Here is a 27,974-nt window from a genome sequence, read left to right on the forward strand (position 1 = left end):
CACTGGATAACTCAAGGGATTAATGGCATGGACATGGAGTCCCTTATGTCCAGTCTGGTAGTTCAAAACATCAAAAGTGGGTTGAAGAAAGAGCAATTAGGAGTGTGGCGTGAATTTGCAGGGCTCCATTCTGATGGTCTCAGTAAGGCCATAAACCTGAGCAAGGTATGCCCTGAAGACCCAAAATGCCAGACACGGTGCAATGTGTCAGACTGCGCTGCCGCACGATCTCACAGAACGCTGAAGTCCTCATGCAAAGAACTAGAAATCACCGTTTCTCCTGGATTCCCAGGCTGTGGGGTACACAGTACATGGAAGACAATGCCAGTGAGCACAGAGCAGAAGGTATTCAGCACCCTGCAGGATATAGTGCCCATTAAGAATCACAAATAAACCAGTTTCAGCCTATAATGACATCTACTGATACAATGCAAGATGTTTTAATTCTATTGCTTTCTCATACTTCTGCGTAACACCGCTGATGTGTTCCAAATAGGTCTCAGTCCTATGAAACGCTGAGTACTTTCAATCACCAATTAAGTCAAAAAAGGTGAGGGTGTACAGAGCAGAATTTGGTCCTGAGATGCTTTTTCCCTTCTCTAGATTCTGTAAGTCTTCTCCAACTGCTTAACACCAGATTTGAAGTCAGCAATAATATACCCGAGCTTTCCCATCCAGAGTCATTTGTTGGATTCACGCCACGGTTTGTTCTGGTGTTTCCGTAAACCTGTTATGACATGGTGCCATGTGCCTACAAGTCTGCTTTACGGACCAGCACCTCCTGCGTGCAGCAGAAGGCAGCGTGCACGACCCGCGCTGCAGAGAAGCTGCAGCAGTGTGGTGGATGGTCGGTCATCTGGCTCACAGAACTGAACTGCTCATTTAATAGGACTTCTACAGATACTCAGCTGGAAGCAATAATGACTCCTAAGCAAACGTGACAAAGGCTGTGAGAGTTTAATATTAAAAAACAACAAAAAAAACCAAAACCACTTTCTTCAGACTCTTTACTAAATAAGCCCTGATCAAGAACATACATTGCAGACACAAAGGACCCGCAGTCCATGCCCAAGGACAACTCAGTGGCCTAGATGACCCATGTCTAACCCCAGACAGAGATTATGGCTGCAGGTCAGAGGTCAACAGTGGGGCACCATAAGGCAGTTCACACCTTTTTCACAAAGCACCAGCTCCTTACAAAAGCAAAACCAATGATGCAAAATGATGCAGCAAAGAGAAAAACTCGTATATTATATTATCTTATCAGAAAAAAAACAAAAAAAAAAAGTATACTTTGCTTCATGAAGAACTTACCAGTGGCTCCCGAGATGCTGCATTTTCAGCCGCAGGGCAGGAGCCAGCCTGTAAAGCAGAAAGGAAGAGTGAGGTTACATTGCCACCTGATGGACACAATTAGAAATACTTGTCTGCTAAAGCTGCAGGATTTGGGCAGACACGCTTGTTTCTGCTATTAGTAGCAGTTCTGTGATGGACTAAAGCAAAAAAGTTCAGAAACACAGAAAAAAAAATTAGTGCCAGCAGTCTGCATTTAAAACAACAGAATTCATAGAATCTGCAGAACTTGCTTTAGGGAGCCAGCAGTTAAGGGCCAGAGAAGATGGATCCTATTCATTGACTAGAGGGGAAGAGAAAACTTTCAAGTGATAGCATAAAGGTCCTTGAGTGACTTTTTGTCCTCCATATTGTATTCATCACTTTAATGCAATATAACACACCTCAGAAGTATCTCAAGGAGTTTTTTTACCCTATCTACAAATTTATTTTTGAAGTATTTGCCACAAGAGGGTGCCAGCAACTCAAATACACTGTCACTGGCTCCCCATTTTTATATGCAGAGTGGATCTGCTTTCAAATCTTTTATAGCTGGATGAAAGAAAAATAATGAGCAGTCTGAAGAACAATCCACTCCTCCAAAAATATGGATAACATGTGAGAATCAGCACAAGAATATGGCTTGCATGATTTATTAATAAGTTAATTGAACCTCTTTAGGTTATAGACGAACTTATTGGGTGCATATGCTCTATGTTATCTCATCAGTCAATCCCAGGACTAACACAGGTATCTTACTACAGGTAATACTGTGAAATATTGAGGCTTGATTTACAGCACACAAAGACTCTAATGCAGTTAGCACAAGGCCAGAACTGCTTAGAAGAGGCAAATGAAGTCAAGTTCAGCCACTGACTTTTAACAATTTCAAGCCTTTTATGCCTCACACGGACCAGCCACCTACTGCCTTCCAGGCCATGGGATTCTCAGCCTCTGCACAGAACTGTACAGATAATTAGGCATCATTTTGTGTTCCAAACTAAGCAGCTTAGACAACAACAGTACTGCCAATTAATGATAAAGAATCTCAATTTCTCTAACACCATTGGGATTTATGGTTGAATGGAATACCAGAGGACTGGGTCACTGGTTGCCTGAGTCAAGAAGACTCATCAAATGCCAAAGTATTCAGCATCAAAGAAATACTGATAGGCAAGAAAGATCAAAAATCAGTTATTCTGTTCACAAGCTATAGCATCACCTTCCTCCTCCCCCTCTTTAAGGAATAGTGATAGACGGACAAAATCTTTTCTTCTGCTTATTTTTTAGTAAAGACGTTGCTAAAGGCCCAAGGAACAATATTTCTAAACAGAATATATTTTAACATCTCTGGTCGAAATGTTTACTGCCTTTAAAATTTAATTCTATCTACGTAAATGATTTCATTTGAGCCGCAACACTCCCCCCTCCCCACAATGCTTGAGGCAATATGTTAATTCATGAGAATGAGAAAATTAAACTAAGAAAAACAGATAATAAGCCAGAAGATATCTGACACTCCCTTTTCAGCATCTAAACTAACTAGATTTGTAATAGAAAACAAAATAGGACCCAAACATAAACATGTTAAGCAAGCCAGTACTACTACTCATAGCCTTATGTTGAATGCTTGGCAATAAATAAACATCAGTGGTAGAAAGTAAATATGTTTTTAAATTCTCTAATCCTTTAGTGTGCAATGGGGAAAACTTCTTCCATGCATTGATAACAGCGTCTAAACATTAACGGTTGCATAACAGGGGTGGCATTTACATTCTGGCAGATTAATAAAGATATTTTCATTGTTTTGTTTTATTCCAAAGTTGTCCTCTTAAGAATTTCTCTACTGTACTATATGTTCTTCAATTACATCCCCTTTTTTCCAGCCGAAGATGTCAGATTCTCTCAAATCCCATCCAAGCCAAGGGAACTTGAACACTTTTCAGCATGAGGATCGTCTGAGCGCGGCCACCGAGAGCGTCACCTCCCGCACCTGAAGCGATGCAGAGCACCAGAGCTGCCCATTAGCAAACTCTGCCACTAACCAAGTCACGACAGGCCAGGAGCCAAAAGGGGTGCAACTCGTTTGCTGTCGTCTGAGAATGCAGCATTTTTGCGTCCGATGTGACAGAATCCATCAGGGCAGCGGTTAATTCACCATTTACACCCACAGTGGCTCCAGAGCAGCTCCCTCCTCACAGCAGCTGTGGTGAAGTTACCTGTGCAGCCTGGGTATTCTGCTGGACCTCAAATTATTCCTGATTTAGAAAGCAGCACAAGCATTAAGTCCATTGTGCTCTTTACAGACAATGCCTGAAAAACTCTCCACGTTACACACAAGGTAAGAGTTACTGTTCACATCTTACACTATGGAGGCAGTGAGAGTGACTTTCTAATGTCCTGAATTCTAAAACTCGGGGGTGCTCTTGCTATATTTACGAGGCCCATTAAAAAGCAAGACTTTTCCATTTCCAAACATCAAGCCTTCTTCTGAGGTAAACCAACACTAAGCAGTCAAAAAAACATGGGTGTAATGGGAGAATACTATCTCCAAACTCAAGAAAACTTGAATGTTTCTCAGGCAACCACATCTGCCAATTAACCAGACTTCTGTCTCAGTCAACTCCAGACTGCCCAAGTGGTTTATGGGTCAGTTGCAGGTTGTTTCGGGTTTCCTTGAAGCATGAGGAATGGGCTGTAGTGCCTGCATTTTGAGCTACAACTGATAAAAGCACGTGGCCAGTGTGAAACTGCCCAGCAAGCCTACGGTGCGATCACTTGGCCTTTAACAACTTAGGAAGAATTTGTGCTGGTTAGTCACAGTCTGAATTGTATGTAGTTTATTTGTATTTCAGTTTAGTTCAACAATGTTCCCTACAAGCTCTGCCTCCTCAGTCCAAAATAAAGGATCAGCAGAAAGGTTCACAGTGATTAGTCCAATCTGGCTAGAAGCGATGGATTGCACCTAAAACTGTGTTGGTTGCAGACTTTGCTCTGTTGTTGGGACGGACCTTTCACCTCCCGCCTGCTGCAGGAGGCCCCGCTGCAGCCACCTCGAGGATTGCACAAAATTCCATTGGGATCACACTCGGGAGTCTGTCCGAGACACTGGTGAGATGACAGAGCTGCCAGGTCACTATATGTGAGGTAGAGTTTGCAATGAAATACAAGTTACCCTGGACTGTGAGCAAGCCAGTGGAAGCAACTGGAAACCCACGGTGCATACAATCACTTCCATTTTTCCCTCTAGCTCCCTCATTTATTTCAGGCCCCTGTTTAAAATATCTTAAGCTTTTAATATGTTTCTTGAGCGTGCACTCCAGCCAGTGAAATTACCTGTCTCTTTTACTCACCCCATCCGTTTTTGACAATGCTCACAGCACGTCTATCATTGCTCTGCCGTTTTACGCTGTTGGTTGACGGATGTTTCTCCCTCGCAGTCACAAGGCAGAAACAACACTGTGCCTAACTGGCTCCCCACCTCATCTCAAAGCCCAGCTGATACATAAATCGCCTTCTTTCCCTCAGGCTCTTCCCCTCCTGTTCAAGTGGTTTATGGAGTTTCATGTACAGACTAAAATGCAAACATGCCTGCTGTCCGGGGGCCTGGCCTGAGCAGCACTGGGCTGCTCGGTGCCCCGTCAGCTCACAGGGCAGGATGCCAACGACAAAACCAACTCCCCCGGGAGGCGAAGCTCCGCCGGCGCCGCCGGGCACACGGGCTGGAAGCGCCGCGGGGAGCCCTCGGGGGCGGGCGCACCTCACGGAGCCGCTGCCGGCGGCCGCTCCCGGCGCCGCCGCTCCCGCCAGGGGGTCCCGAGGCGGCGGGGGCTGAGGCGGCGCGCGCGGCCCCTCACAGCAGCGCCCTCAGCGACAGGTGCGGGGGCGGCGCGCGGGCGGCGGTTGGCGCCCAGGCCGCGCGCGCGGGGGTGGGGGGAGCGGAGCGGGCCGGGCGCCGCCACGCGCGCGCCCCCACAGCCGGCCGCGGCGGGAGGAGGCGGCGGGTGCAGAGCGGCGCGGGGCCGCGGCGCCCTCCCCTCGCCCGCTCGCCCCGGGAGGCGGCGGTGGCGGCCTCGCCCCACTCCGCCCCGCCCGTGCCCTGCCACCCCCTGCCCGAGCCGAGCGGGCAGAGCGCCGGCCCCGGTTACCTGGCTGGGCTGCTCCGCTTGCTCCGAGGAGGCCATCTTCCCAGGCCCGGCTAATCCATCCCCGCCCAACCGATGGAACGCCCTCACCGCCGTTCCCCCCTCCCGCGCGGCCTCACCGGCGCGTGCTGCAGGCAGAACGAGTCGAACGCCGGGACGCCGATGCGCCCGGAGGAACCGGCCGCTCCTGCCGGGACCGGAGCGGCGGGGGGGCCGTTCCGGTGCAGGCCCGGGGAGAGCGAGCCCCCGTGGGCTGCACCGCCCTGCCTTGCCCGGCAGAAGTGTTCTCCGTGTCTGGGAAAGCCAGCCGGGCCATTGGCAAAGCACTAGTGCAGCAGAGCCGCGCTGGTCTGGGTGTCATTCATCGCTATTTTACAGCTCCCGGAAACCTGCTGAGAGGCATAAAGAACGAGTCCAATTCGGTACGGGCAGCAGGAATTCCCGGGAGGAGCGTCCTTGGCTTGGGCAGCCCCAGGGGCCCCCACCCGCCAGAGCTGCTCAGACACAGCCCAGGGCGGCTTTATTGCACGCCTGTGTTTTTTCTCTTTATGTTATAATTTCACAACCAGCACGTCTGCCTGTAGGGGAATGTATCACTTTAATATACCGAGGCACACTCGTCCTATTACTTTGTTTTACAAGTAATTAAATTGCTGCCAAAAGTTTTTAGTAGACAGCCTTCATAGCGGCTTTCTAGGACATCAACGCTCTGCGGTTCAGACGGGCCCTGAGGAAGAGCAGCACCCGCGGTAACCGCGCACGGAGCGGTGGCGGGGCTGGGCCTCGCCAAACCGGCCCCGAGGCGCCAAATCTGATTGTCACCCGTAACGCCACCGGCTCCGGCGGGACTCGAACCGCCGAACGCCGGCCCGAACTCCGCGTCCCGGCGCGCCCCGCGGCCTCTCCCGGCATGCACCGCGGCCCGTCCCAGCGCGCCCCGCGGCCCCGGGCGATGGCGGCGCCGCTGAAGCGCTGCCTGGTGCGGCGGCGGGACGGGCGGGAGCAGCACGGCCTGGCCGCCTCCTGCCTGCGGGAGCTGCGCCACAAGGGTGAGGGGCGGCCGCCCGGCCACCGCGGGGTCACGAGCCGCCGTCTGCGGGCGGGGAAGGCGGCGGCTCCCGCCGGCGTGAGGCCTCGCTCCGTGCCGCGGAACAGAGAGCGGGTCCGCGGGTGTCGGTCCCGAACGGGGAAGGTGAAGGGAGGTGGGAATATGCACCTGGAATTATAACAGTTTCACTGAAGTGCGCCTTCTCCTACATACATGTCAAGGTTTGCGTCAATAATATTAATTTCTGGAGGGGGAACCTGTGAGCATGTGCTAAAATAGAGCTGATATGCAGAGGTGGGTGCAGACAGGTCCTGGTCACCGGCCTAAACTCATTTGCTTGTCCCTTGCGATGGGTGTAATAAAAGGGCAGTGCATATGTCACTTCTATTATGTCATTAATTATCGTTTCTGTTCTGCAGCTAGTGGCATTCTGGCTATTGACGAGGCCAAGGAGCCCATCACTCTAGTCCTGGCAGAAGACGGCACCATTGTGGATGATGAAGATTACTTCTTGTGTCTGCCGTCTGACACCAAGTTTGTGGCACTGGCCAAGAATGAGAAATGGCCCGGCAAAAGCTTAGGTACCGCATGGGAACGTGGGAGGGGCGTTCGGAACACGCCTCGTGGAGTGAGGCTGGCGGGGGGTCGGGAGTGACCCGTGAAACCGATGGCTCTCGTGTCAGACAGCGGCGCGGCCCGGCTCTCGGAGGCTGCGGATGAGGTGGACAGCGGTGCGGAGAGGTGGAAACAGCTGGCCAGGAAACTGAAGAATGACCTGTCCAACATCATCTTGATGTCTGAAGAAGACCTGCAGGTACAAGAGGGGAACCTCTAATTCCTGTCCTTGGTTCTGCCCATCATCCGTTTATCTCTGTAGATGGCAGAGAACTGAGTAAGTAATCAAGACCTCAAGCTGAATTCAGCTGCTGTTGTTTGGCTGTGGTGCTGGAGTCAAATTTATTTCTGAGGGGAAACACTGCAGGTGTCTGAGGAGGATGCTCTTAATCACCGATTGTCCCTCACAGCGTGTCTTTCCAGTTCTGGCAGTGGGAGGGCAAAAAGTGTAGATTTGGCCAAAAAGCAGCTGAGGTGGTTCCTTCCTTAAAACCAGACACCTGTGTAGCGTGGCAGAGGGGAAGGCCGAGCAGCATGGCAGACCTGGCTGCTCACAGAACGGTCCCTGTAACAGGAGCACTCTCCTTGTTTTAAGGTGCTTATTGATGTGCCACGTTCAGATCTGGCGGGAGAACTTGCCCAAAGTCAAACCCAAACCCAGGTATTGCAAGACACTCTGCAGCAGGTGCTGGACAGACGAGAAGAAGAACGGCAGTCAAGACAGCTCCTGGAACTCTACCTCGAGGCCTTGAAAAAGGAAGACAGTATCTTAAGCAAAGTAACAGGTAGGGAGCATTAAGATGCTAGAGAGGAGCTTTTCAGAGATGCCTGAAATAGTTAAATGGAGTAAATAAGCAGAGTGAAGGACTGGAGTGAGTCGCTTAGCAGCTATTAACATGTTGGATTTAACAGCTGGTATAGTGTAAGAATTCTCTGGGTGAGACCAGGAGTCCTGCTGTGTCACATTTCTCACAAAGCCCGAAAGTAGAATACTGGGAGAAAAGCTTAAATTGTGTAGTCATCCTTAACATGACAGATTTCTTAAGTCAGAAGATGCAAATACATAGAATGCATATTTTATTAATCTCAAAACCATCAGAGCAGTCCAGGCTGCTTTTCCTGTCCTGTGTTTATTGTGGGCTATAACAATTCTGCTACTTTTCAGAATCCGAGGCTGTACGAAGAAAGGAGATGGATGTGGTCGACGCAGGCGTCAGCAGTACAGGCACTTCAGCCAAAACGGCACTTGGTGACCAGATCCTTGCTGCTCTGAAAGAGAAACCTGCTCCAGAGCTCTGCTTGGACAGTCAAGATCTTGAGGTGGGTGAGAATGACATAACCATCTTCTGGTTACAGGGGAAGCTGTCCTTGCTTCTGGAGGCTCTAATCTCAATATATCTGTTTCAAAGTGGTGAGGTTTAATCTATTTCTCTTCCTCAGTAACACACTTGACACTACGCTAAATACTCTGGTCTGTTCCTCTGAAAAGCCACAAAATAATTTTGGGTTTGATATCTGCCAAATCACAGTCAGCCAGTGCTTCGGCTGTCTCAACAGCAAGTTTCTTTTGTTTGCAGATGCAGCTAGCTATATTTCTTTTATACATCCCCCCCCCAAAAAAAAATCACTCCTTATTTTGGAAAACAGTGTAAATAAAGCCACAGCTTGGAAAGGAGAGCCTAGGTAAATTTAACCATCAGAAATCATGTTCTAACGCTATGAAATTAATCCTGGTGCTTTTCCCTGATGTAGAAACCAAGTACCTGCATTCTGTTCCTTTGAACATCTGAATATAGCTTCAAGCTCCAAGTGTTGGTAGAATATTGAAAATGCAATAGCCCAGGGGATAGATGATGAAAGCTGGGAACATCTGCAATACCAAAGCGCCGGTATTGAACAGGTGTCTCATTGCTTCTGTTCTTAACGTGGGTAGAGGGGGTAGCAGTGGAGGAGCATCAGTAGAAAAGATTCTTACAGATCTGTCTTGCCACAGCTGGTCGTGAAAGAGGACACGGGAGCCCTGGCCTCGGCCCTGGGATTGGACAAGCAGAAAGCCGAAGCTCTGCAGCAAGCCTGTGATCAGGAGCTCTCCAAGCGTCTCCAGCAAGTGCAGACTTTGCATTCCCTAAGGAGCATGTCAAAGGGCAAGAAAACGCTCCCCTTGGAAGACTGGCTTAGTTCAAAACGCAAAAAATGAGACTGTAGTGCCACTTGTGGCTTTGGGGTGGCGTTTTTTGCATTAGAATCAATACAAGCAAAAATACATCCTGGGAACCATGGTTTGCTGGTCGTACTGTGGTCAGGCTGTAGACAACTAAAACCTGGACTTTGTCCTGAGGCTTAAAGTCCTGCGATGATTCAGATCATGTGTAACCAAAGGGATTGTGGCTTTTTGCAGAGTACTGGAACAATGGTATTGCTAAACACAGCATGTAAGGGTTCAGCGTTGAATATCTGGTCGGGAGCCAGAAGCTTCCATCCCATAATGACGGATCCAGCTTCTGAAGCCCCAGGCAGCTCCTTCCTGGGTGCAGCATTAGCACTAACTTGTCAAACTCAGCAGAGGTGAAAGCACTTGCTTTGTAAAGCTGTGGGACAGTAGACCGATATTTGACCTGTCTGTATTACTTTCCTAATCATTCGTGTAGTATCATGATGCTTTAATATTAATGGGCTTATTTTTAAATTGGCTGAAGTATTTTTTTTTCTAATATCATTAAAAACTTTTTGCCTTACTGTTGGACCAATTTTGATATTTCCACCAGCTGCTATGATTAAAGAATGCGCTGATAAATACAGTGTCAGCTTAAGGATATAGGAAGAAGAAATTAAATACAGAAGTACTCTGTACCGAGCCTGTCCAATGTATTTAGGTAGAATGTGGGAACTGACTGGACTTGGGGGGAAAGCTCGCAGTCAGCTTTTGGTCAGTCTGCTTTGCCAGGGCAAGTAATCACTTCTTACGATGTACACTTCTGCACTCTAATGCTATAGGCCATGACAGTTACAGTGCTTTCGCCTTTTTCAAGCTCAGCTTGGCAATGTTTTAATTGTCAAGACAACAAGTGAGAGATATGGCTATTAAAACAAAAATAACATACTCAAATTACCCAAGCAAAAGTATCAAAAGTGGAAGCAAGGAGGAAGTAAAACAATTACTGGAGAAACCAAGGAGCAACATGGAAGGAGTTGCACATACTAAGGTATTATGGTCAGTGAGAATGTTCTGCTTTAAACTCTTTATTGAAAGGATTTTCTTTTTAATAACAGTAAGATACCTTTTTGTGAGCAATTAAGGCATTTTGGCTTTAAACTGGGTTCTGACCTTTCATTTTTGGAACAAAAAAATCCAACTAATCATGTTCACCTAGAAACCTAAGAATTCATTACTATTGCTAACTTTGGTTCCTCCAGGGTAGTAAGAGAAAATGACCAGAGACATTACTTGAAAGGTCAATTATGCCATGTTGGAATCTTCACTTTCAGTCACAGCTGTTTCTTGTTCCCCAAACGTTCTCCCTCCCTTAGCTGCACCGGACTTCTTTTTCTTCTTCTCCTTTTGCTCCATGTTACTTGATGCGAGCTCTTCACTCTTCTGGGTGATATACTTTAGCTGAGAACAATAAACTCATCAGTCATCTACTGAGAAAAAACCCAAGTGATTTACTTCTGAGATTGACAGTGCTGTAACGCGTCTGTTTATTGCACTTTTGTACTTGGAACCTCAGCAGCCCTGTTGCAAACAGAACATTGTGGCTTGAATTGCAATCAGATCTGTGTTCCCACAGTGAGGCACGGTGTCGTGAGGGAAAATGAGGTGAAAATTAGAAAATCCCTGGATTGTACCCATCCATCATCTATAAGCCACTGAAATTGCTTAAGCAACAGTTGCTTCATCATCTATGGCCATCACTCAACCGCTCGTAGGAATTAACCAATTGGTTTAAGCATATTGTGAGACAGAAACTACAGTGAATCTCACCAAAGAATTGCTCCTTCTAGCCAAGAGCTTCACATCTTCTGTAGTGACTGTGCTTCGTTTTGCATGCCTGCATAAAACACAAAAATATCGCTTAATGTGTTTGCCACCATTGGTTGTAAGAGGCCATACAGCATCTAATTCAGATGCTAATAAGCATCTGTCACTCCCAAACCTTCCAGTGCTGTTATGTATTAATACATTTGACAATTATATCCTAAAGTCATTAATATGAACAATCACATATACCACATAAATGAACTTCCAAGATCAGGAAGAACCTACAGGGGAATATCTATTTCCTAACTTCCCAGCCACTATTTAATTAACCAATAGAATCCTTTAAATTACAAGACACATTTTAAAGTTTATATACTTATTGGAGCTGAACACAAACAAAACAAGCCTTTGTAACAGTCAAGTGTCCCAGTACCCACCTGGCAAACATTTCGAGGTCTTTTGCAAAGTTCTCTAGAGAAAACAAAGACACCACATGTTTCAAACCAGGAACTGAGTCAGGAGAGATGTACAATACAGTTCTAGCTGTTACAATGGCAACACTGCAGATAATCCAAGTTAGTCAGGAGAAGTGACCGTAACTTGTTTTCATGTGCCGCTCTGCACAGGCAGGTGGCCCACACGGTATTTCCACATGCCTTTAAATGCATTTTCCAGCTCTGAAAATCTTATACTTCTAAAAATGTAATGCAAGAAACAATGCATTAGTAATACCTAATTCCAGTAATATTTTTTTAAAGCACCGTTTCTCCAGCAATAGCTCCTGAACAAAATAGATAATACGCAAACTCCTGTACCACACTGCCTGAAGGTGATCTCTGAAATAGCTGCGATGGTTGGTTTGCTGAACTGCACGTCTTTATCTTCCGCAACCTCCTCACACAGGCAGCCAACCGTGTAGTGAACCGCGGCCTTCAGCCTCTGCAAGGATCCAAAGCAGCCATGGGTCAGCTCTCTGCACACACGCTTGTATAAATTATTTAAAAGGACGCAACATAAGCGACCGCTTACAGTCCCACACACCCCCCACCGCGGCCTCCATCTTGTCCCGGCGGGCCCTCCCCGGGTGGCGCTGGGGACCAGCCCGGGCTCGGGGGGAGCGGGGCCGGGGCAGGGGGCCGGGCAGGAGGCGGCAGCCCCATCGTACCTGGGCGAGCAGCAGCTGCTCCTCATCGTCCGCCTCCGCCGCCATGGCGCGGCCCGCAGCGGCCCGGCCGCGTTTCCCGCGCAGCGCGGCGGGCGGGGCTGAGGCGGGGCCGGGGCGGCGCAGCGCGGGGAGCGCCGGTACCTCAGCCCGGGGCCTCCCCGCGGCCCCGGCAGCGCCGGTACCTCAGCCCGGGGCCTCCCCGCGGCCCCGGCAGCGCCGGTACCTCAGCCCGGGGCCTCCCCGCGGCCCCGGCAGCGCCGGTACCTCACCCCGGGGAGCCAGGCCCTGCTCCCCCGCCTTGAGGCCGAGCGGGGCGTGTGAAGCTGTTTTTGTCCCCGTCAGGAAAACAAAGGGCTTTGCCGTGTGAGGACAGCCGGGAATTCATCCTTGAGAACGAAGCTACTGCCCGTTATAAATAAACAATGCCAACCAAAAAAAAGGCCTTTACCTCCCTGGAATCCTGTGTAGCGTTACTGTGCTGTCTGCCATTCTCCACTTCAGCAATTACTGAAATGCAGCCACCTCTATCTTGATCCCTAGGAGTTTGTGCACTACAACACAACAAAAATATTATCATTTTTAAGTGTATTCTATCAAATACTGCACAAAGACATTTTACCCAGTTTTGGCTTAAGCAGTGAAAAGAAAACACCTCAATGCCTTCATAAGCAAGTTTATTTAGCTTTCTTACATTATATATATAGATATATATATATGAAATATACCCATGAGTTATTACAAAAGTGTCAAAACACAAATTCTAGCACGGTACAGTAAAAAGTGGTATTCTAGGAGGAGTATCTGAGATCTACAGTATCTTGGCTTCCAGAGGAAATACTTCCACTAGACGTTGTAGGCAGAAGAGGACACATTTCCCCCATGGCCTGTCCAGTTTGTGTGGATAAACACGCCTGGCTTCGATAATAATTCATATGTATGTGCACCAAAGTAATCGCGCTGAGCCTACAATAAGAACACACACACAAAATAGACACGTGAATATCACAGTCACACAAGTACCAGAAGTTGCACCTGCTGATACTTGACTATAGGAATACTAGAAATAAGGTCTGACTCTAGTATTCTAACATTCAAAGTTATTTTTTCATTATCAACAAAATCACCACAATGAAACATTTTCTAATATCTAGTAATTGATAGTTCTGCAGAAAGACAAGGATATTATTTCTGCTAGGCACTGATCTAAAAAACAAGCACCTACATACCTCCAAATGTTCAAAGATACTTTATATAGTGTTTTGATTCAAAGACATAATTACTCTTGGTTCACAGATGGAACACGAACACATGCTGGGCACCATTATACCTCTGGTGTTCTTCATCCAGACATGTCATACTATTTTGTTGCCATGAATTTCAGGTTTAATAGAATTATATTGGGCAATCTGTGCCTTTATCTTCACATTGCTGGAGTGATTAGTGCCATCATGGCCTCTAGACCAGTGTTTAAATAACAATACCTGAATCAGGTTAGCTGGTAATACTTCATGCCTGTATCCGTCATAAAAAGAAAGCGCTGTGGTGAAGCAGGGCATAGGGATCCCAATCTGTACTCCAGTGCTGATTACACGTCGCCAGGAGTCCTGGGAGAGAGGAAAAGAGGCAAGGAGAAAAATAAATAAACTACTCAGTGCTTGCTCAGAGGCATGTGCAGGCATATGAACTATTCTAGTATAACCACACGTGCTATTTCATGCTATAGGAAATCTATGACCAAGACTGAGCAAACGCAGCAGCAGATTCCTGATTTTACATAATTTACATAATCCAAATTACTGGCAGGTAAGATAGAGTTAACAAACAGAACAATAAAAGTGCAGACATACACTTCACACACAATCAACCCCCAGCCTCCAGCAAGGATGCTGTTGTTTCACATCACTGGTGCATCCCAAAAGCGCACACACAGCGGGGAACGTACTGAGCAAACACTGAGGCACTTTCAGGATCTCTAACCAAGCACAGTACAATGCCTGCCCAAGGGCATACGGGGTCAGCACAACACTTCAAACAGATGTGGATAATCCTCACAGCAACTGTACAGCTGATTTTGTAACCTGCACGGAATATTCAGCTGCAGCTAAAAGAATTATTAATGATAATATGACTTCTTTGTTGGTCATATAATCTGGTTTTAGTTCTGCCTGTCAGCTCCATCCAAATCACGACACTGTTTGGACAGATGCAGGTCTAACGAACGAACGCTGTTATTTTGGTGCTACTGCAAACAATGGTAACAGAGCTTTACACTCTATGCAACTGAAATCCAAGTGCACAGCAGGCACAAGATACAAAGCAGGGATGAGAATGTTCACACAGGCCAGACATTTTTTCCTGATACAGTGTTTTTTCTGAATTGCTACATTTCTGCCAAAGACTCTTCTGTAACAGTAAAATGGAAACCGTAAGTTTCTAAGAGTAGCTTGGCTAGTGTCAAAGAGCCATGAGACAACAAGGACTGTATGTTTCTTTGCTCCTGTATTATCTTTTACATTGATGGTACAAATACACTTCGCAACATTACACGACACCTTTGGGATTAAGGATGCTGTATGAATAGGTTTCAAGGATGTTCTCTACCTTTTCAATATTCAGTCTGAATATACTTGTGAGGTAACTCCTGAGAAAGAAGCTAAAGCAAGTCCAGACTGTAAACTATTGTTTTTATGCTGTTCCTTCCTTGGAAACTCACCTGACAGTTTTCAACAGCTGTCTTAAAGAAATCATCCAACAGCAAATTCTGGAGGTCAGGGTTTCGATCAAAAGCATCTTTGATCTTTCCCAGGAACACACTAGGCAGAACACATGTAAACCAAGAATAAAATTTCACAGCTTCCACCAAAGGCCCAGAATCCAAAACTTACAGTGCCAAAATTTGTCTCAGCAGGACTCAAATTCCAAACATTGAGAAAGATGCAAACAAAACAAAGACTAAAGAAGATCTGCAATAGTTAAGCCACCAGAAAATTGGCTTAATCTGGTAACGTGCAGTGCTGTCTGCAGAAACAGCCTCTCAGTGTTTTATCAGCAGATAAACTCCATGGATTTTCCAATAAAATCTCTAGGCTTGCCAGCCTCGCACCACATATATCAAATTGCCTCCTTTTCTCCACTCAGCAATTACCTCCTCATCTTAATTACCTTCTGATGATGCAGCCTCCCCGCCACATCAGTGCGATGCCACCGTAATTCAGCGTCCAGCCGAATTCTTTGGCTGCTTGTCTCAGCAGCATGAAGCCTTGAGCATAGGAGATAATCTTGGACGCATACAGCGCCTAAAAAAAAAAAATCACATTCCAAGTGAAGTCCCACAAAGTTGAACGAGAAACTTCACAGCCTACATGCTCTGTTTAGTCCACATCTCACCAGGGTTGAGTAGAGTAGCCACATTCCAGCTATCTGAGAACTAGAATTCCAATTGTTGGAAAAATTGTTTTCAGAGAGAGATCAAGAGCTATTATTTCAATTGTAAAGATGGGAGTGCTGAGGGATGAAAAAGCAAGCTCCTGTGCATGAATTATGTCCTCTGCACCCCAGCTATAGTTGTCACTGCCCACTGTGGCTTAGACTTGAATTCCTTCAGGACTGTTCTTTGGTCAGGAAAGGAATTGATCCCATTACGCTCTGTGGACAGCACTAGAAAACGCACAATGGGATGGCTGAAAGCAGGACATGTCACACAAGAGCCACTTGCCAGGGTTTACAGCATCCAAACCCTGCTCTGCTGTGCACTCTGGCAAGCACAAGGACTCACCTTACGTATGTCCTCCAGAAAGGCCTTCTTGTTCCCACCAAACGGAGTCACTTCGGGGCCACTCAGCAGCTTACTGGCCTGTACTCTCTCCTCCTTGAGGGACGACAGGCACCGTGCAAACACAGCTTCACCTTTCAGCAGGGTAGGAAAGGGCAGAAGATTAGAGAGTCCAGCATCGCTGTTAAGGTCTGAGATACCTGTCCTCAAGCACACAGTGAGTGTGTCACTGAATGCTGAGCCACATGCACAGTGCAACAGTCACACGGGAAGAGAGGTCTACAAATGAATTATTTCAACAGCATTACTGAGGGACCAAACCGCCAGTCAGTGTAACCATGAGGTACATGCTGACTGATACAGCTTTCAAGTGTTAAAGAAAAAAAAGCCACAAGTTATCCACATGAAAATTTATCCTCAGGAACCATCACCAGCTCTTAGTTTTGGAACCTAATTTTAAGAACCCACTTTAAAATTTCTTCCTATCTATAAAAGACAGACAGTGTTGCACTGCAGTCCAGGGACAGGCAAGGATGAAGACTTCACTAATTATTGTATCATGCTTTGAAGATAAAAAGCTCTTTCATAAATGCCAACGCACATTAACTAGACGTGCTTTGAAATACATGCAAAATAAGAGCAATTAAAATCAAGAATAAATCAGCAGGTTAACTTGCAAGGGGAAATAAGTTTTACAAATCTGGTACCCCCACAACACCAGTATTCAGAAGCCCACAAGAAAGTTTTATAACATCACTAAGCAGGTTACTAAATGTTATTTGCCAGGGCTAAGGACTTAGCAAAGCAATATCTTAGCTCCTACAGACAAAGCCTTGATCTGGCTCAGGCAATTCTTAATCATGTTGTTTTAAGCTGTACTTATTTGCAATTGAAGTTGATATTGTTAAATGGTGAAAAAAAATCCTCTCCTAGGTCTGACAGAATGAAAGAAATCAAGTTTATTTTAGTCTTTGTACTGAACTTTTCTTCCACCCTTAAAGTGAGTCACGAATTAAAAAAAAAAAAAAAAATAAGAGATGAATCAGTAATGCTTTCAGGAGATCCTGGATCCTCCCTGCAGCAGGGTTAACAGACCGCATCAAAATCAGAACCGGCTCCTCCCCATTTCTGCAAAAACTTCCTTCTACACTAGGAAGGAAAAATGTGGGGGGAAAATCAGAGAAAAGCAGGAGTAGCATGACTCTGCTTTTACAAGCAGAAGTCTGCAAGTCACGCTCATGCAGTAAAACCACCCCCACACCACCCTGAGAAGGACAATGTTTGCACACGGGCTATTGCACACACTTCCCTGTCGACTCCTCATTACCTAACAGTGCTCTGCTGGGACTGCAGAGAAGCTAATTAGGGAGTGTCTCCTCCACCCTTGATCTTTGCAAGAACCCCAAACAAGAGAATATTAACAGCTTAAGCAAGAAACGTTCTTTCAAGCCTAGGAGAGGCCAGATGGAAAAAGTAGTTACCTATGAGTGTGACAGGGACTCCGTATTCCAGGGCAGAAATGGCCGTCCACTTCCCTGTGCCCTTCTGGCCTGCGCTGTCCTTGATCTTTGGGAGGAGGTGTTTGCCATCGCTGTCTTTGAATTTGAGAATATTGGCTGTGATTTCAATCAGGAAAGAGTCCAGCTCTGTCTTATTCCATTCCTGAAATACCTGGAAGAGGAGAAAAAAAGTGTACACATACATATATATACACACATTGATTTACTTTCTATATGCTGTATCAACAGAATAATTGATTTATGTATACATAGACATACATATACATACAGCACGGGGTCACGAGCTGCCCATTCAAGAGACATCATACTTATTGACTTGCTTAACAAGGTCTCTGCAAGATTTGCCTGCTTGATTATAATGCTCAATGTTTTACTGGCTTTGTTCAGGCAAGGTAATTCAGATCTCTGTACAAGAAGGTGCTTCTTGGGGAGAAATCAGCTGTAGAATGGGAGAGTTTAGACAATTTCTATAACCATTCAGGTGTATGTGCTTGCTGCTCCCTACCGCATTTGAAGCTCAGGGCAAGAGACAAAAAACTACAGATCACCTCGGACATCTCGTCGTGCTCCATGCCCAGCACGTCTTTCATCAGGTGATAGGCCTCACAGATCAGCTGCATGTCTCCATATTCAATCCCGTTGTGCACCATCTTCACAAAGTGTCCAGCGCCCTCATCTCCCACCTGGCAGGAGAAATAAAAAAGTGTCATCAGCAACAGTGCTGTCACCACTTGCAGTGTTTAATGCCTTGCCCATGGCTTCCTTCTGCCCAAAGGAAGGACGGAAGCCCAGTGCTAACTGAAAACACATGGGTCACAGATCCATTTAGCTCCCCCAGCACACAAAACAGCCATAAAACTTTGTCTTTCCACTGAATGGGATAAGTTCCCAGTGATGGTAGATTTGAATAGAACACAGCCAGCCAAAAAATCAACCACTAATGTTTCTGGTTTTGTTAAGGAAAAACATGCATGAGATTCAGCAACCAAACTACCTGAGCACAGATCGACCACAAAGTCAGTATCAAATAAATATTTACCCAGTCACAACAAGGTTCCCCAGAGCCCACTTTAGCAGCAATGCTTTGAAATATGGTCTTGATGTGGGGCCTGTGGGGAGAAATAATATGCCTCAGCAGACAGGCAGAGGACACAAACTCCGCAATAAAAAAATAAATCCATCTGTATGATGCATCCTTCTGTAACCCGCCAAAAAGCAGCCTGGGGTGAGGGAGGGCAGGGACCCAGTCCAGGTAAGATGGCAGACAGAAGCTGTCTTCACTGAGCTGTTCACGGCAAAAAGATGATCAGACAGCAGACCACTGTTACGCTGTTTCTCACTTTGTGCCATCAAATTTGAACAGGCTGATACTGGTATGAAACGCCAATGCAAACGCACAAGGACTGAAGAGATTCTAAGGCTCAGGTAAAGCCCAGACACACCTTTTCTTTCTACATTTACAGAGAGAATGGGCAACCAAGGATAAAGTCTAATATGAACATTGATGTCCAGTCCTTTACACTAACAGAAGTACAAAACAGCAGGGCAGCACAGCAGAAACTTGCAAAAGTGCTACTTTTGCCTGTGAATTCCCTGAAGAAAAACCTGCCTTTGTTTCGCCTGCCATGAAAGCTCAGCACTGCCCCATGACCCCAGCTAGGTTGAGAAATCATGAGCCTTGAGGAAGTGAAATGGCAACGTATCTTGTTCTCTCCACACCCACGTCCTCCTCCTTCCCTCCCTCGGCTCTCCCTGTGAACAGAAGACGATTGTTGCAGACCATTCTGGAGAAGAATATACCAGCTCATGCTTACCAGGCTTCTTTGGCTCCTCCTGGCATGAGTGAAGGACCATATCTGGCACCCTCCTCTCCACCGCTAACGCCGCTTCCAACAAATAAGATGCCCTTTTCCTTTAGTTCCTTACAACGCCTCTGGAATAAAAAGCAGAGCAGCATTATTTTATTTCTTTCAATGTCAGAGCCTTACAAACAAAGGTTAGCAATTCAGACACAAAAATAGGTTTTAAATTCTGCTTTAAACATGCTAGAAGACAACCTTAGAGAAAGCTCCTACGTAAGACAGCACAATGAACATTAGGAAACTTCCTGTCGCTTTGACATGGATCCTTGCAAAAGAAACATGCTGAGAAAACAAAGTCCTTATAAGCACCGGATAGAAAAGAGCAGCACTGAGGCTGGAAAAGGCTCAGAATTAAGTGTCAGGTGATACACGCTGTGTGCAAAGATGTGGGGGAGGCAGATTAGGCCCAGGTGGAGCTGCTGAGGTCATGGCAGTGAAGGTGCAAGCATGGACAACTATAAGGGAAACTGATTCCCTCTGAGTGGAAGAGCACAGGCTGAGATCCCTAAGGGAAGCCGCAAGCTCCCCAAGTATTAATCCTCATTTAGTACCTGTTTTTCACTCTGGCGTGGCTAATTCGCTTATCCAAGATCAGGATGCCAAAGCAGAACGACTAATACCAGCACCCCATCTAAGATTCAGAAGTACCAATTTGAATGTGATATTTTAATGTAAGCATCCCAGATATGCTAACGTAATTTCTACAGTTACAGCCTGCTCATAAGCAGGTTTTGTTTTCTTTTTTTTAAAAAAGAATCATATGTATTTTATTCACCCACTTTGGGCAGAAAACAGGCTTACCGTGGTATCTCGATACTCAGAATTCCCACCATCAATTATAATGTCTCCAGTCTCCAGCAACGGCACCTGCCAGAAATAAATCAGCATTTTAGTTTTCTCCATGCATTCAAAACCTCATTAATGACAAATAATTGAGATCTTCTAGAGGAAACTTCCCCAAAAGACAGCAAAAAGTTGCAGGTAGAAAGAATGTTTCCCTCACCAATTTATTGATGAAGTCATCCACTGCAGTTCCAGCCTTCACCAGCAAGATAATGCGACGGGGCTTCTTTAACTTGGAGACCATCTCTTCCAGGCTGTGAGCACCGATCACTTTGGTTCCCTTGGCTTCATTGGCCAGAAAATCATCCACTTTAGAAACCGTCCTGTTAAACGCACAAACCTGGGGGAGAAAGAAAACACGTTTATAAAAGCTGCCAAGAGAACAGTTAGGTTAGCTCAAACCACAAATTATATACACAAGGTTCAACATCTTGTGCTCTTCCATTTCCACCTTCCCTAAAGACACAGAGCAGGGATGAACCTGCAGCGTGTCTCCGCAAGTGCCTTGGGAACCCACAGTTAATGGCCAAGTGCAAAAAAAACTTCAGGGAAAAGTCATACATAGCTAACACATGAGGTGGCTTGCTGAGTACAGGCATGCACTGCTGGTTTTCTCTGGAAAGGGGATAAAGGGCAGCCTGGGTTATAACTACATGGGGGAAACAACACCCGTTAGACCATCACAAGGAACAAAACCCACAAAACACTAAATACACAAAATGCTCAGCTCCAACCCCAAGTGCTGGCAAGTCAGCCTTTCTGAACGTTTTCTCTCACTTACCACAAAGCCATGGTCGTTCATGTTCAAAATAAGGTTTTGGCCCATCACAGCCAGTCCAATCAAAGCAATATCAGCTCTGGAATGTGGAAGCAGAGAAGCACCAGGTAAGTCTCATTAACACTAATATCCATGCTCCCTGTCAGGCTGTTCTGATCCTGCCAACTGCTGGGCCAGCCCAAACCCTTCCAACAAGTGCTGCAGCACAAGCCCTGGGTTCCTCTGGCAGGTTACGACAGCAGGAGACCCTTCTGGCTCCCAGGCAGCCCAGCACACAGAGCGGAGACCAACGAGTTTCAAGTCACCAAGATTTCCTCCCGACTAGATGAGTTAGAAAAGTCAGATACGCAACACATTGCACTGGGATGCAGGGAGTAGAGCGAGTGGTTCCGTCACTGACAGATCCAGCTCTGTCACAGCTCCACACTGAACAGATGCTGAGCTACAACATCATATCTGAACACTCACTACATCAGGGTTTTTTTGCTTCTGTAACACAAACTGTCTCAGATTTGGGGTGAGAAAGAGGGAATTCTGCTGGCAGCCTAACCCAGAGTGCGGGCGGCACACAGAGAAACCCAGACTGTTAATATTTCTATTCAGGAACAAGTTTCCAGAACTGACTGCTCCCGATATTCTCAGTGTCTCAGCAGCCCGGCTCATTCTGCTCACCGGCCCCTCGGCCGGTGCCGCCGCGGCCCCGCCAGGCCCGTGCGCTGCCTCCTCACGCTCCCGGACACACCCGCGGCGCGGACCGCACGGACACACCCGCTTCCCCCTCACCAACCCGCCGAAAGCCGCGTTTGGCAGGAAACCCCTCGGCAAAGCCGAGAGGCCCGAAAGGCTCCCGCCCCCCCCGCGCCGCTAGCGGTCTGTGAGGCCTCTCCCGTGAGCGGGGGCGCCCCCGGCTCTCACACCACCGCGAAACGGCTCCGGCGCTGCCCCCCATGCCCGGAGGCGGCCACGCCGAGGTCCCGGCCCGCTCCCGGTCCCGCCCGCACTCACTGGGCCATGGCGGCGGCGAAGGGCGCGGGGCCGGCGGCGTCTCCCGGGGCTGGGGCTGCGCCTCGCGCCCGGCCCTCAGCCGCGCGGGCGGGGCGGGATAGGGCGGAGCGCGCCCATTGGCTCTTCCGGCAAGCCCCGCCTCCCGCCCATGGGCCGATGGTTGGGACGCCACGCCCCCTTAAAGGGGCAGCGCGGGAGAGCGCGCAGCCCGCCAACAGCTGTTTATTCCTTATATCCTTTAATTACAGGATTCATCGCCCTAAATGCAGCTGTTGAAACATCTTCAGCTCGGGGATCACTGGTATCAGTTGTCCTCGAGGCGTCCTAGAATTCGGGCTGCACTGACATTAAAACAAAGGTTTAAACAAGCTGGGTTCATACCTTTGCTCCGCGACAGTCGGGGGCATCGTCAAGAAAAACTGACAGTCTAAGCAGGCTCACTTTGGATTGGAGTCACATTTTAAACATGAAGGCTGGCAGCAAACTGACCCATCAAACTTTCAGTCCTTATTTTGAATCTGGTATCAGTGAAACAGCTCGTGGCGTCTCTGAAGTATTAAATAAGCTGCCAGAAGAGCAACCAGAAAAAGTTAACAGGCTGCTCAAGTGCCTAAAAAAAAAAATAAGGACTCTGCAACATCAAGCAGCAAGACACCCAGGATAACCCTTACAGATAAAGAGCAGATCTCACCCACAGCTTGATAAAACTATTTCACCATCATGCAGCTTTTTTACCGTTACAAAAGGTGTTTGACAGCAAGTGGTGGCCCATTTCTGCGAGGCTAAAATGCGAATGCCCCGTCCAGTTTCCTCATCACCACTTCTAAAAGCTACAAAGAACTTTGCACTTTCAGACCCAGACGAGAAGGATTCCCAGGGATTTCCCAGCACATCTTTGTCCGCAGAGCTGGTGCCTCAGACTTCGCTGTTACATTTTGGTGGCTTCATTTCATATGCTTCCTGTAATTTTTAAGTCAGGGCCAGATAAGCAATTATGGCAGCACTATGACACCCTGATTTTATCTTTCAAGCAAAAGAATCTTTTGAAAGCTTAAAAAAATCTACTTTAAAATGCTGCATAACATACCAAAGGGAAAAGGATGAGGAAGGATGAGAAGGGCCTCTCATCTTGCTCAAGAACAGACAAATTTCTTTTCACAAAAGCATAAGCTTGTTCAGGACAGGTTTTGAAAACAAGTAATCAATATAAGATACTAGTAATTAAATCATAAGAAACGAAGCACACATTATATCTGCTAATGCACTGGTTGTACCTTTATTGTTTCACCTCGTTCACTAACAATTCAGTGGTGCAAGGTTACCATACACAGTTAGATATCTGCATTGCACACCTAAGGCTATACAGCAAATGGATCAGAATTAGTACAAATACATGAACTATATTTACATTTTGTATACTCAAGCTCCAAATATCGGATATATTTACAAAATAAAATAAGAAAATGAAAACCTGAAATTAATGTACAGTGTTGCTGATACACTCCTTCGCTGGGATGAAATCAGTTTGCAAAGAGATTTGTTCAAGAAGGCCACTTATACTGCATATACCTTGTATACCTTGTGTACAGAGATTCAACAGGGAAATGGGGACCGCAATTAAAAAAAAAAATAATGTATTTCAGTGCAACAGCATGTGTAATGTCCAAATTCAAGAACCTTGATCAACTGCACATGGAGTATGAACAAGCAGAGTGGAAAATTAAGAACTGATCCTGGGAAGTGCGGATGGTTCGATGCTCCCTCTGCTCCCAGTCCCTGCATTCAAGGCAAGCAAGAGGCAGGTCAGTGCTGCTCAGGATCAGCATTCACTTGGCAACAATAAGAATTCAAGACTTACGACCTCCGTACCCTCAGTTTTCTGAATACACAGCCGGTCCTGTTAATTTAAAAACTGTTACAAATAACGTTGGACACAACCATCTGGTTAGTGTTGGACTAGTTTTGATTTCAAATACTTAGAACGCATAAATGGCCTTCTGAACAACAAAAAAAGAGTCAATCCTGTCCTTGAACGGCTGATGTTTTTAAACAAGGAAGTACAAAATTAATACATTCCTGCTACATACAGTACAGTTCAGACCACACATCGGGGTTATTAACCACAACGGAGAGATGCAACACACACGTTAGAGACCCATTTTAAAGTACATTCAGCAAACCGTTCCAGAGCAGCGTTAGAATCCTTCCTCCGAGCAGCAGGTTAACAGCTGCATCTGCAACAGAAACACCCACCACAGTAGAAACTACCACGAACTAAGGTTGTGCAACAGAACCAGAAGGATGCAGATGCATAGGCAGTGTTAGTTGATTGTATAGTACCAACGGGTGTTATACCAAAGCTAATCCTTTCTTATCTAATGTGCAATTAATTACAGATGTATAAATATACAATACATTACATAAAATTAAATCCCTGTAAATTAGATAACAAGCAGCAGAAAGTCTTTGCTTTGAAATACCTTGCTTATCGGTTATAAGGAATATCACACACTGACCAATAAAAAAAAAAAATCCTTTCTCAGTGGTCTGGAAATAATATTCCCTTCCCTTCTGCATCCCGGTATAGAGGAATCTTCTTTAAAAAGGTACTTAAAGTGCATTTTTGAAATACAGTATAGGAGGTTTAGTTTAGCTTTAAAATATCCAGGAGGCTCCAACGACAACCAACGACATGAGTTTCGATGGACAAAAATGATAATTTTCTCCTTCCTTTTAGTGGGGAATGTAAAAACTCAAACCACAGCGCAGATTCCCAGCCGTTCTGTCCCAGGAACGCCTGTCGGGTTCAGCACGAGTGGTTGTGCTCAGTGGGCTGGCAGACCCACCGCAGGACGCCCCGTGTCCCGTAGCCGCGTCCCCAGAGCTGCCCGACCCCAGGACCCCGCACACGCAGGAACCAAGTTCATCAGCCTCAAGACAAGGCAGCTTGGCACATTTCCCCCCTTCTTGTTGTTTTTAAAAAGGAATTTCTAACATGTTGGGCTAGATCAAAAAAGCTTTAGAGTGAACGGAAATCCTTTTTTTACTTCCTTTCCGTCCTTTTAAAGAAAACTTGATTTCAGTCCAGATTTAAGTAGAGAAACTGATGTCTCAAAGTAGGCTTCAATAATAGTTGAAAAACTGTAACTGTATGACTTTGTCACACCTGAAAATAGTAATGCCCATTTGAACTCCACACAAGGATCTATTTTGCACGGATTATGCAGCTTTAAGAGATACTGATGCTTAAAAATAGAATTTTGCTCTTCTGATGATCTGTTATCCACATAGACATCAAGTCACCAGAAGCTGCTTGGAGTCTTTACATAGGAGAGTAACATTTATGCAACAGAGCTGTAATGCTTCCAGCTCTGTGTAAATAAGCCTGCCTCTTCCTGCTTTTAAAGGAAGATCCCTTAATCATGTTCCTATGCAAAGCCTACATCCCCTTAGTTCATTTTCTGGCTTATCCAAAGCAAAGACTTAGCAAACTAGTTTTCTTCTAGTTAAAAAAAGAAAAACATAAAAAATAAAATGCTGTCAGTGTGTCACAAAGTGGCACCACCTGAATTGCTACACCTCCTCAAGCTGGTTCTGCTCTCATTATAAACGGTGGTGATGGCAACAAGAACTTACTGCTTAAAATGAACCTAATTCTTGAGCCTGGCTTAGCTCCAGCTTGAGGAGCCCTCTGGCAGCACGAGCAGCCTGTCTGATCCACACACTGCAAGTGCTTTATCATCCATTGCATAACAAAGGAATATCGTCGCTGTATTTAGAGTCACACACAAAGACGACAAAACCAAAAGTAAAGAGAATAATAATCATCCTTATTATGCTCCTGGGTCCCCAGGATGCCCCCTCACTCTGGCTTCCAGTTCTGAAATAAATCTGAGGACCATATGAGATAATGATTTAGCTTGAGTACTGTCTTGAAATATATAAAGACAGGTCATGGCAAGTGTCAGACTCTATCTCCCCGCTCCTTTGCCAGCCACGCTTTTAGGAGGTCTCCTTATGCATTGCACTTCACTGAGGAATGAAAACCCCATAACACTAAATTGCTCAGCTGATGCCAGTCCCACGTACGTTTTTGGCCACAGAATTTCCAATGCATGGCATGACCTGCTGATGAGCGAGCTCAATCAAAAGGACCTTCTCGAGCTGGAGCTTCCCCAGATGTGTAATAGTGGAACAAAACCCTTACCCCTCTCCCTTGAGAGGATGAAATTCCTGTACGTTCCCCGGGATCACAGCCGGCCCTGCCAGTGCCCAAGGGAAGTCAAGAAAATATAGAACAGCGTCTGACACACAGTAAAAGGAAACAAACACACGTCCACACTCCCTGAAAACCCAACAAAGAAAGATGACTTCACCTCTCAGAAAGGAAGTCCATTCTGCTTTCCTTTCTTGAGGCAAGGACCAAAACTTTGGCCACCAGAACTTACACTGTAGGTCAAGAACAACCACCACCCAGCTGATCTCCAAGAAGCCAATCACTACACCCACTGACCAGGACCAGAGTCTGCTTGACTCATCCTCCAGGAAGGATTAATTCGGAAGTTAAAAACTAGGGGGTTTTAGCTGATGAAAATTGTAGCAGGGAAATTAGGAGACATTCAACAGTTATTCCAAAAGGAAGTGAAAGTGTCCTGCTGTTCTCTGGAGAATACTGCAAGTGCTGGGTCTAGAAAGTATTTTGTAGACAGAGGATGCTTTCCCCATGAACAGCTGGGATGTCACCGGGGTATTACGGACAAGGGAAGCCTTTCAGAATGATGCCGTGGTCTGTCCCAACACACTGATGACAACCATAAATATCTTCCAAGAGGTGAGAACTGTTGCTCCGGGAACTGAGTCAGGCCCAGCAGCAGAGGTGCTGCCCTCCTGAGAGCTCCCGGGAGCCAGCACGCTGCTCTGCTTTCCAGTAACACTCTCCATCTGTCAAATACGAGGCTGAGCATCTGAAACTTTAGGTACTATATCTAAGATTCAGTGACATGGTTTATTTTTGTTCACAACAGTTCCATCTCCTCAGCCCAGTTCAGAGGAACGAGTGTCAATGTTTTTGGAAAGAGATAAAGCCAAGCGCTGTTCACCTGCAAACCCACAGCAAGAGTTCAAGGGCAGACCATTGTAGCCAGGCCCTCTTGCTTTGTTCCCTGTCTTTTCCAGCTTATGCCTCTTGGACCCTGGAAACTCAAGAACTTGCACCAAGTCCAAAATCCAGTCTGCCCAGATAGATTTGTCCAATGTCAGCTTTCAACAGAGTTTAAATTAGCGCTGGATCCAGAAAGCCTGAGGAGCTATTGCAATTCCTGGCTGGGTAATGTCTGTGTAGAAGAATTTCTCTTTCCCTGGCATTAGAACTTTGCCCTGAGGGAACCAATGACTACTGCCAAGCCACAAACCGAATGAGAAACCTGCAGCAGTCTAGACAGACAACAATGGACAGTGGGACAGATACCAAAAGGTCAGTTGGAATGGGAAAACAATTGTTATAAGAAAAAAATAAATAACTTTTTTTTTTCTTTTTAGAGTCGTGCATAATCACTCCTTTTTTTGATTTTTCTTTTTTTTTTCCTTTTTTTTTTTTTTTTTTTTTTCTTTTTTTCTCTTTTCGTTTGGTCACATGCTACTAGTAGGATTCTCAGCACAAGTGAAAAGAAACAAGGTAGGGTTAGAATACCTAGAAAATGTCCTGAATGGAGGGGATGTTAAGCCACAGGATTACATACAAGAGAAACGGTCAAGAATCACAAAGAGAAAATGAGAGGTAACACTTCATCAGGTGAGTTAGGGAGAACAGATGAGAACATTACATGGACTCAGTACTTCAGCTGGCCCGTGCGTCTTCGAGCCAGTTTTGACCTGTGCAAGAAAGAAGTAAAACAGTCTTAATTGAATTCA

General features: G+C 46.2%; 5 protein-coding genes across 8 annotated transcripts in view; 1 reads left to right on the top strand and 4 right to left on the bottom strand.

The window, feature by feature from the left end:
- The window catches only part of PEX14 (peroxisomal biogenesis factor 14), a 66,832-nt gene extending 61,250 nt beyond the window's left edge, over positions 1-5,582 (bottom strand). The window contains exons 1-2 of the mRNA XM_082070141.1: positions 5,481-5,582; positions 1,315-1,362 (exon numbers count right to left, since the gene is read on the bottom strand). Coding sequence (XP_081926267.1) covers positions 1,315-1,362; positions 5,481-5,516 — 84 coding nt within the window. The 5' untranslated portion in view covers positions 5,517-5,582. The remainder of the gene's footprint in view (positions 1-1,314; positions 1,363-5,480) is intronic.
- Positions 5,583-6,407: 825 nt separating this feature from the next.
- On the top strand, positions 6,408-9,876 carry DFFA (DNA fragmentation factor subunit alpha). The gene is made up of 6 exons (XM_082070000.1): positions 6,408-6,526; positions 6,945-7,106; positions 7,209-7,339; positions 7,736-7,925; positions 8,306-8,460; positions 9,134-9,876. Exons 1-6 carry the CDS (start codon positions 6,430-6,432, stop codon positions 9,335-9,337), a joined length of 939 nt encoding a protein of 312 aa, XP_081926126.1. The 5' UTR covers positions 6,408-6,429; the 3' UTR covers positions 9,338-9,876.
- Positions 9,877-10,153: 277 nt separating this feature from the next.
- Positions 10,154-12,408, bottom strand: CENPS (centromere protein S). Its single transcript, XM_082070001.1, has 5 exons — positions 12,285-12,408; positions 11,935-12,058; positions 11,557-11,590; positions 11,123-11,189; positions 10,154-10,753 (listed from the first exon to the last, which is right to left on the bottom strand). The coding sequence occupies exons 1-5, from the start codon at positions 12,327-12,329 to the stop codon at positions 10,598-10,600; spliced, it is 426 nt and encodes a 141-aa protein (XP_081926127.1). The 5' UTR covers positions 12,330-12,408; the 3' UTR covers positions 10,154-10,597.
- A 533-nt stretch (positions 12,409-12,941) lies between these two features.
- PGD (phosphogluconate dehydrogenase) lies at positions 12,942-22,180 on the bottom strand. The gene is made up of 13 exons (XM_082070140.1): positions 22,065-22,180; positions 21,063-21,138; positions 20,442-20,621; positions 20,240-20,305; positions 19,391-19,509; positions 18,616-18,685; positions 18,125-18,259; positions 17,538-17,727; positions 16,060-16,190; positions 15,447-15,580; positions 14,998-15,097; positions 13,766-13,888; positions 12,942-13,247 (listed from the first exon to the last, which is right to left on the bottom strand). Exons 1-13 carry the CDS (start codon positions 22,070-22,072, stop codon positions 13,128-13,130), a joined length of 1,452 nt encoding a protein of 483 aa, XP_081926266.1. The 5' UTR covers positions 22,073-22,180; the 3' UTR covers positions 12,942-13,127.
- Positions 22,181-23,311: 1,131 nt separating this feature from the next.
- The window catches only part of KIF1B (kinesin family member 1B), a 73,096-nt gene continuing 68,433 nt past the window's right edge, over positions 23,312-27,974 (bottom strand). For all 4 annotated transcript variants that reach the window (XM_082070137.1, XM_082070136.1, XM_082070138.1 and 1 more), the window contains one exon: positions 23,312-27,935. In XM_082070137.1, coding sequence (XP_081926263.1) covers positions 27,893-27,935 — 43 coding nt within the window. In that variant the 3' untranslated portion in view covers positions 23,312-27,892. The remainder of the gene's footprint in view (positions 27,936-27,974) is intronic.

This window comes from Streptopelia decaocto, assembly GCF_964273445.1.
Source record: "Streptopelia decaocto genome assembly, chromosome: 20".
NCBI lineage: Eukaryota > Metazoa > Chordata > Aves > Columbiformes > Columbidae > Streptopelia > Streptopelia decaocto.

What these genes read in the sequence shown, in the direction of transcription:
- DFFA (XM_082070000.1), top strand. Translation starts at nt 6,430, where the DNA reads ATGGCGGCGCCGCTGAAGCGCTGCCTGGTGCGGCGGCGGGACGGGCGG. An exon ending in ATGGCCCGGCAAAAGCTTAG is followed by an intron (nt 7,107 to 7,208) that starts GTACCGCATGGG and finishes CTCTCGTGTCAG; the next exon opens with ACAGCGGCGCGGCCCGGCTC. An exon ending in TATCTTAAGCAAAGTAACAG is followed by an intron (nt 7,926 to 8,305) that starts GTAGGGAGCATT and finishes GCTACTTTTCAG; the next exon opens with AATCCGAGGCTGTACGAAGA.
- CENPS (XM_082070001.1), bottom strand. Translation starts at nt 12,329, where the DNA reads ATGGCGGCGGAGGCGGACGATGAGGAGCAGCTGCTGCTCGCCCAG. An exon ending in GATCACCTTCAGGCAGTGTG is followed by an intron (nt 11,591 to 11,934) that starts GTACAGGAGTTT and finishes TGTTTTCTCTAG; the next exon opens with AGAACTTTGCAAAAGACCTC. An exon ending in GACCTCGAAATGTTTGCCAG is followed by an intron (nt 11,190 to 11,556) that starts GTGGGTACTGGG and finishes TGTTTTATGCAG; the next exon opens with GCATGCAAAACGAAGCACAG.
- PGD (XM_082070140.1), bottom strand. An exon ending in ATGACTTCATCAATAAATTG is followed by an intron (nt 20,306 to 20,441) that starts GTGAGGGAAACA and finishes TATTTCTGGCAG; the next exon opens with GTGCCGTTGCTGGAGACTGG. An exon ending in TACCAGCTAACCTGATTCAG is followed by an intron (nt 13,248 to 13,765) that starts GTATTGTTATTT and finishes TTCTTATTGTAG; the next exon opens with GCTCAGCGCGATTACTTTGG.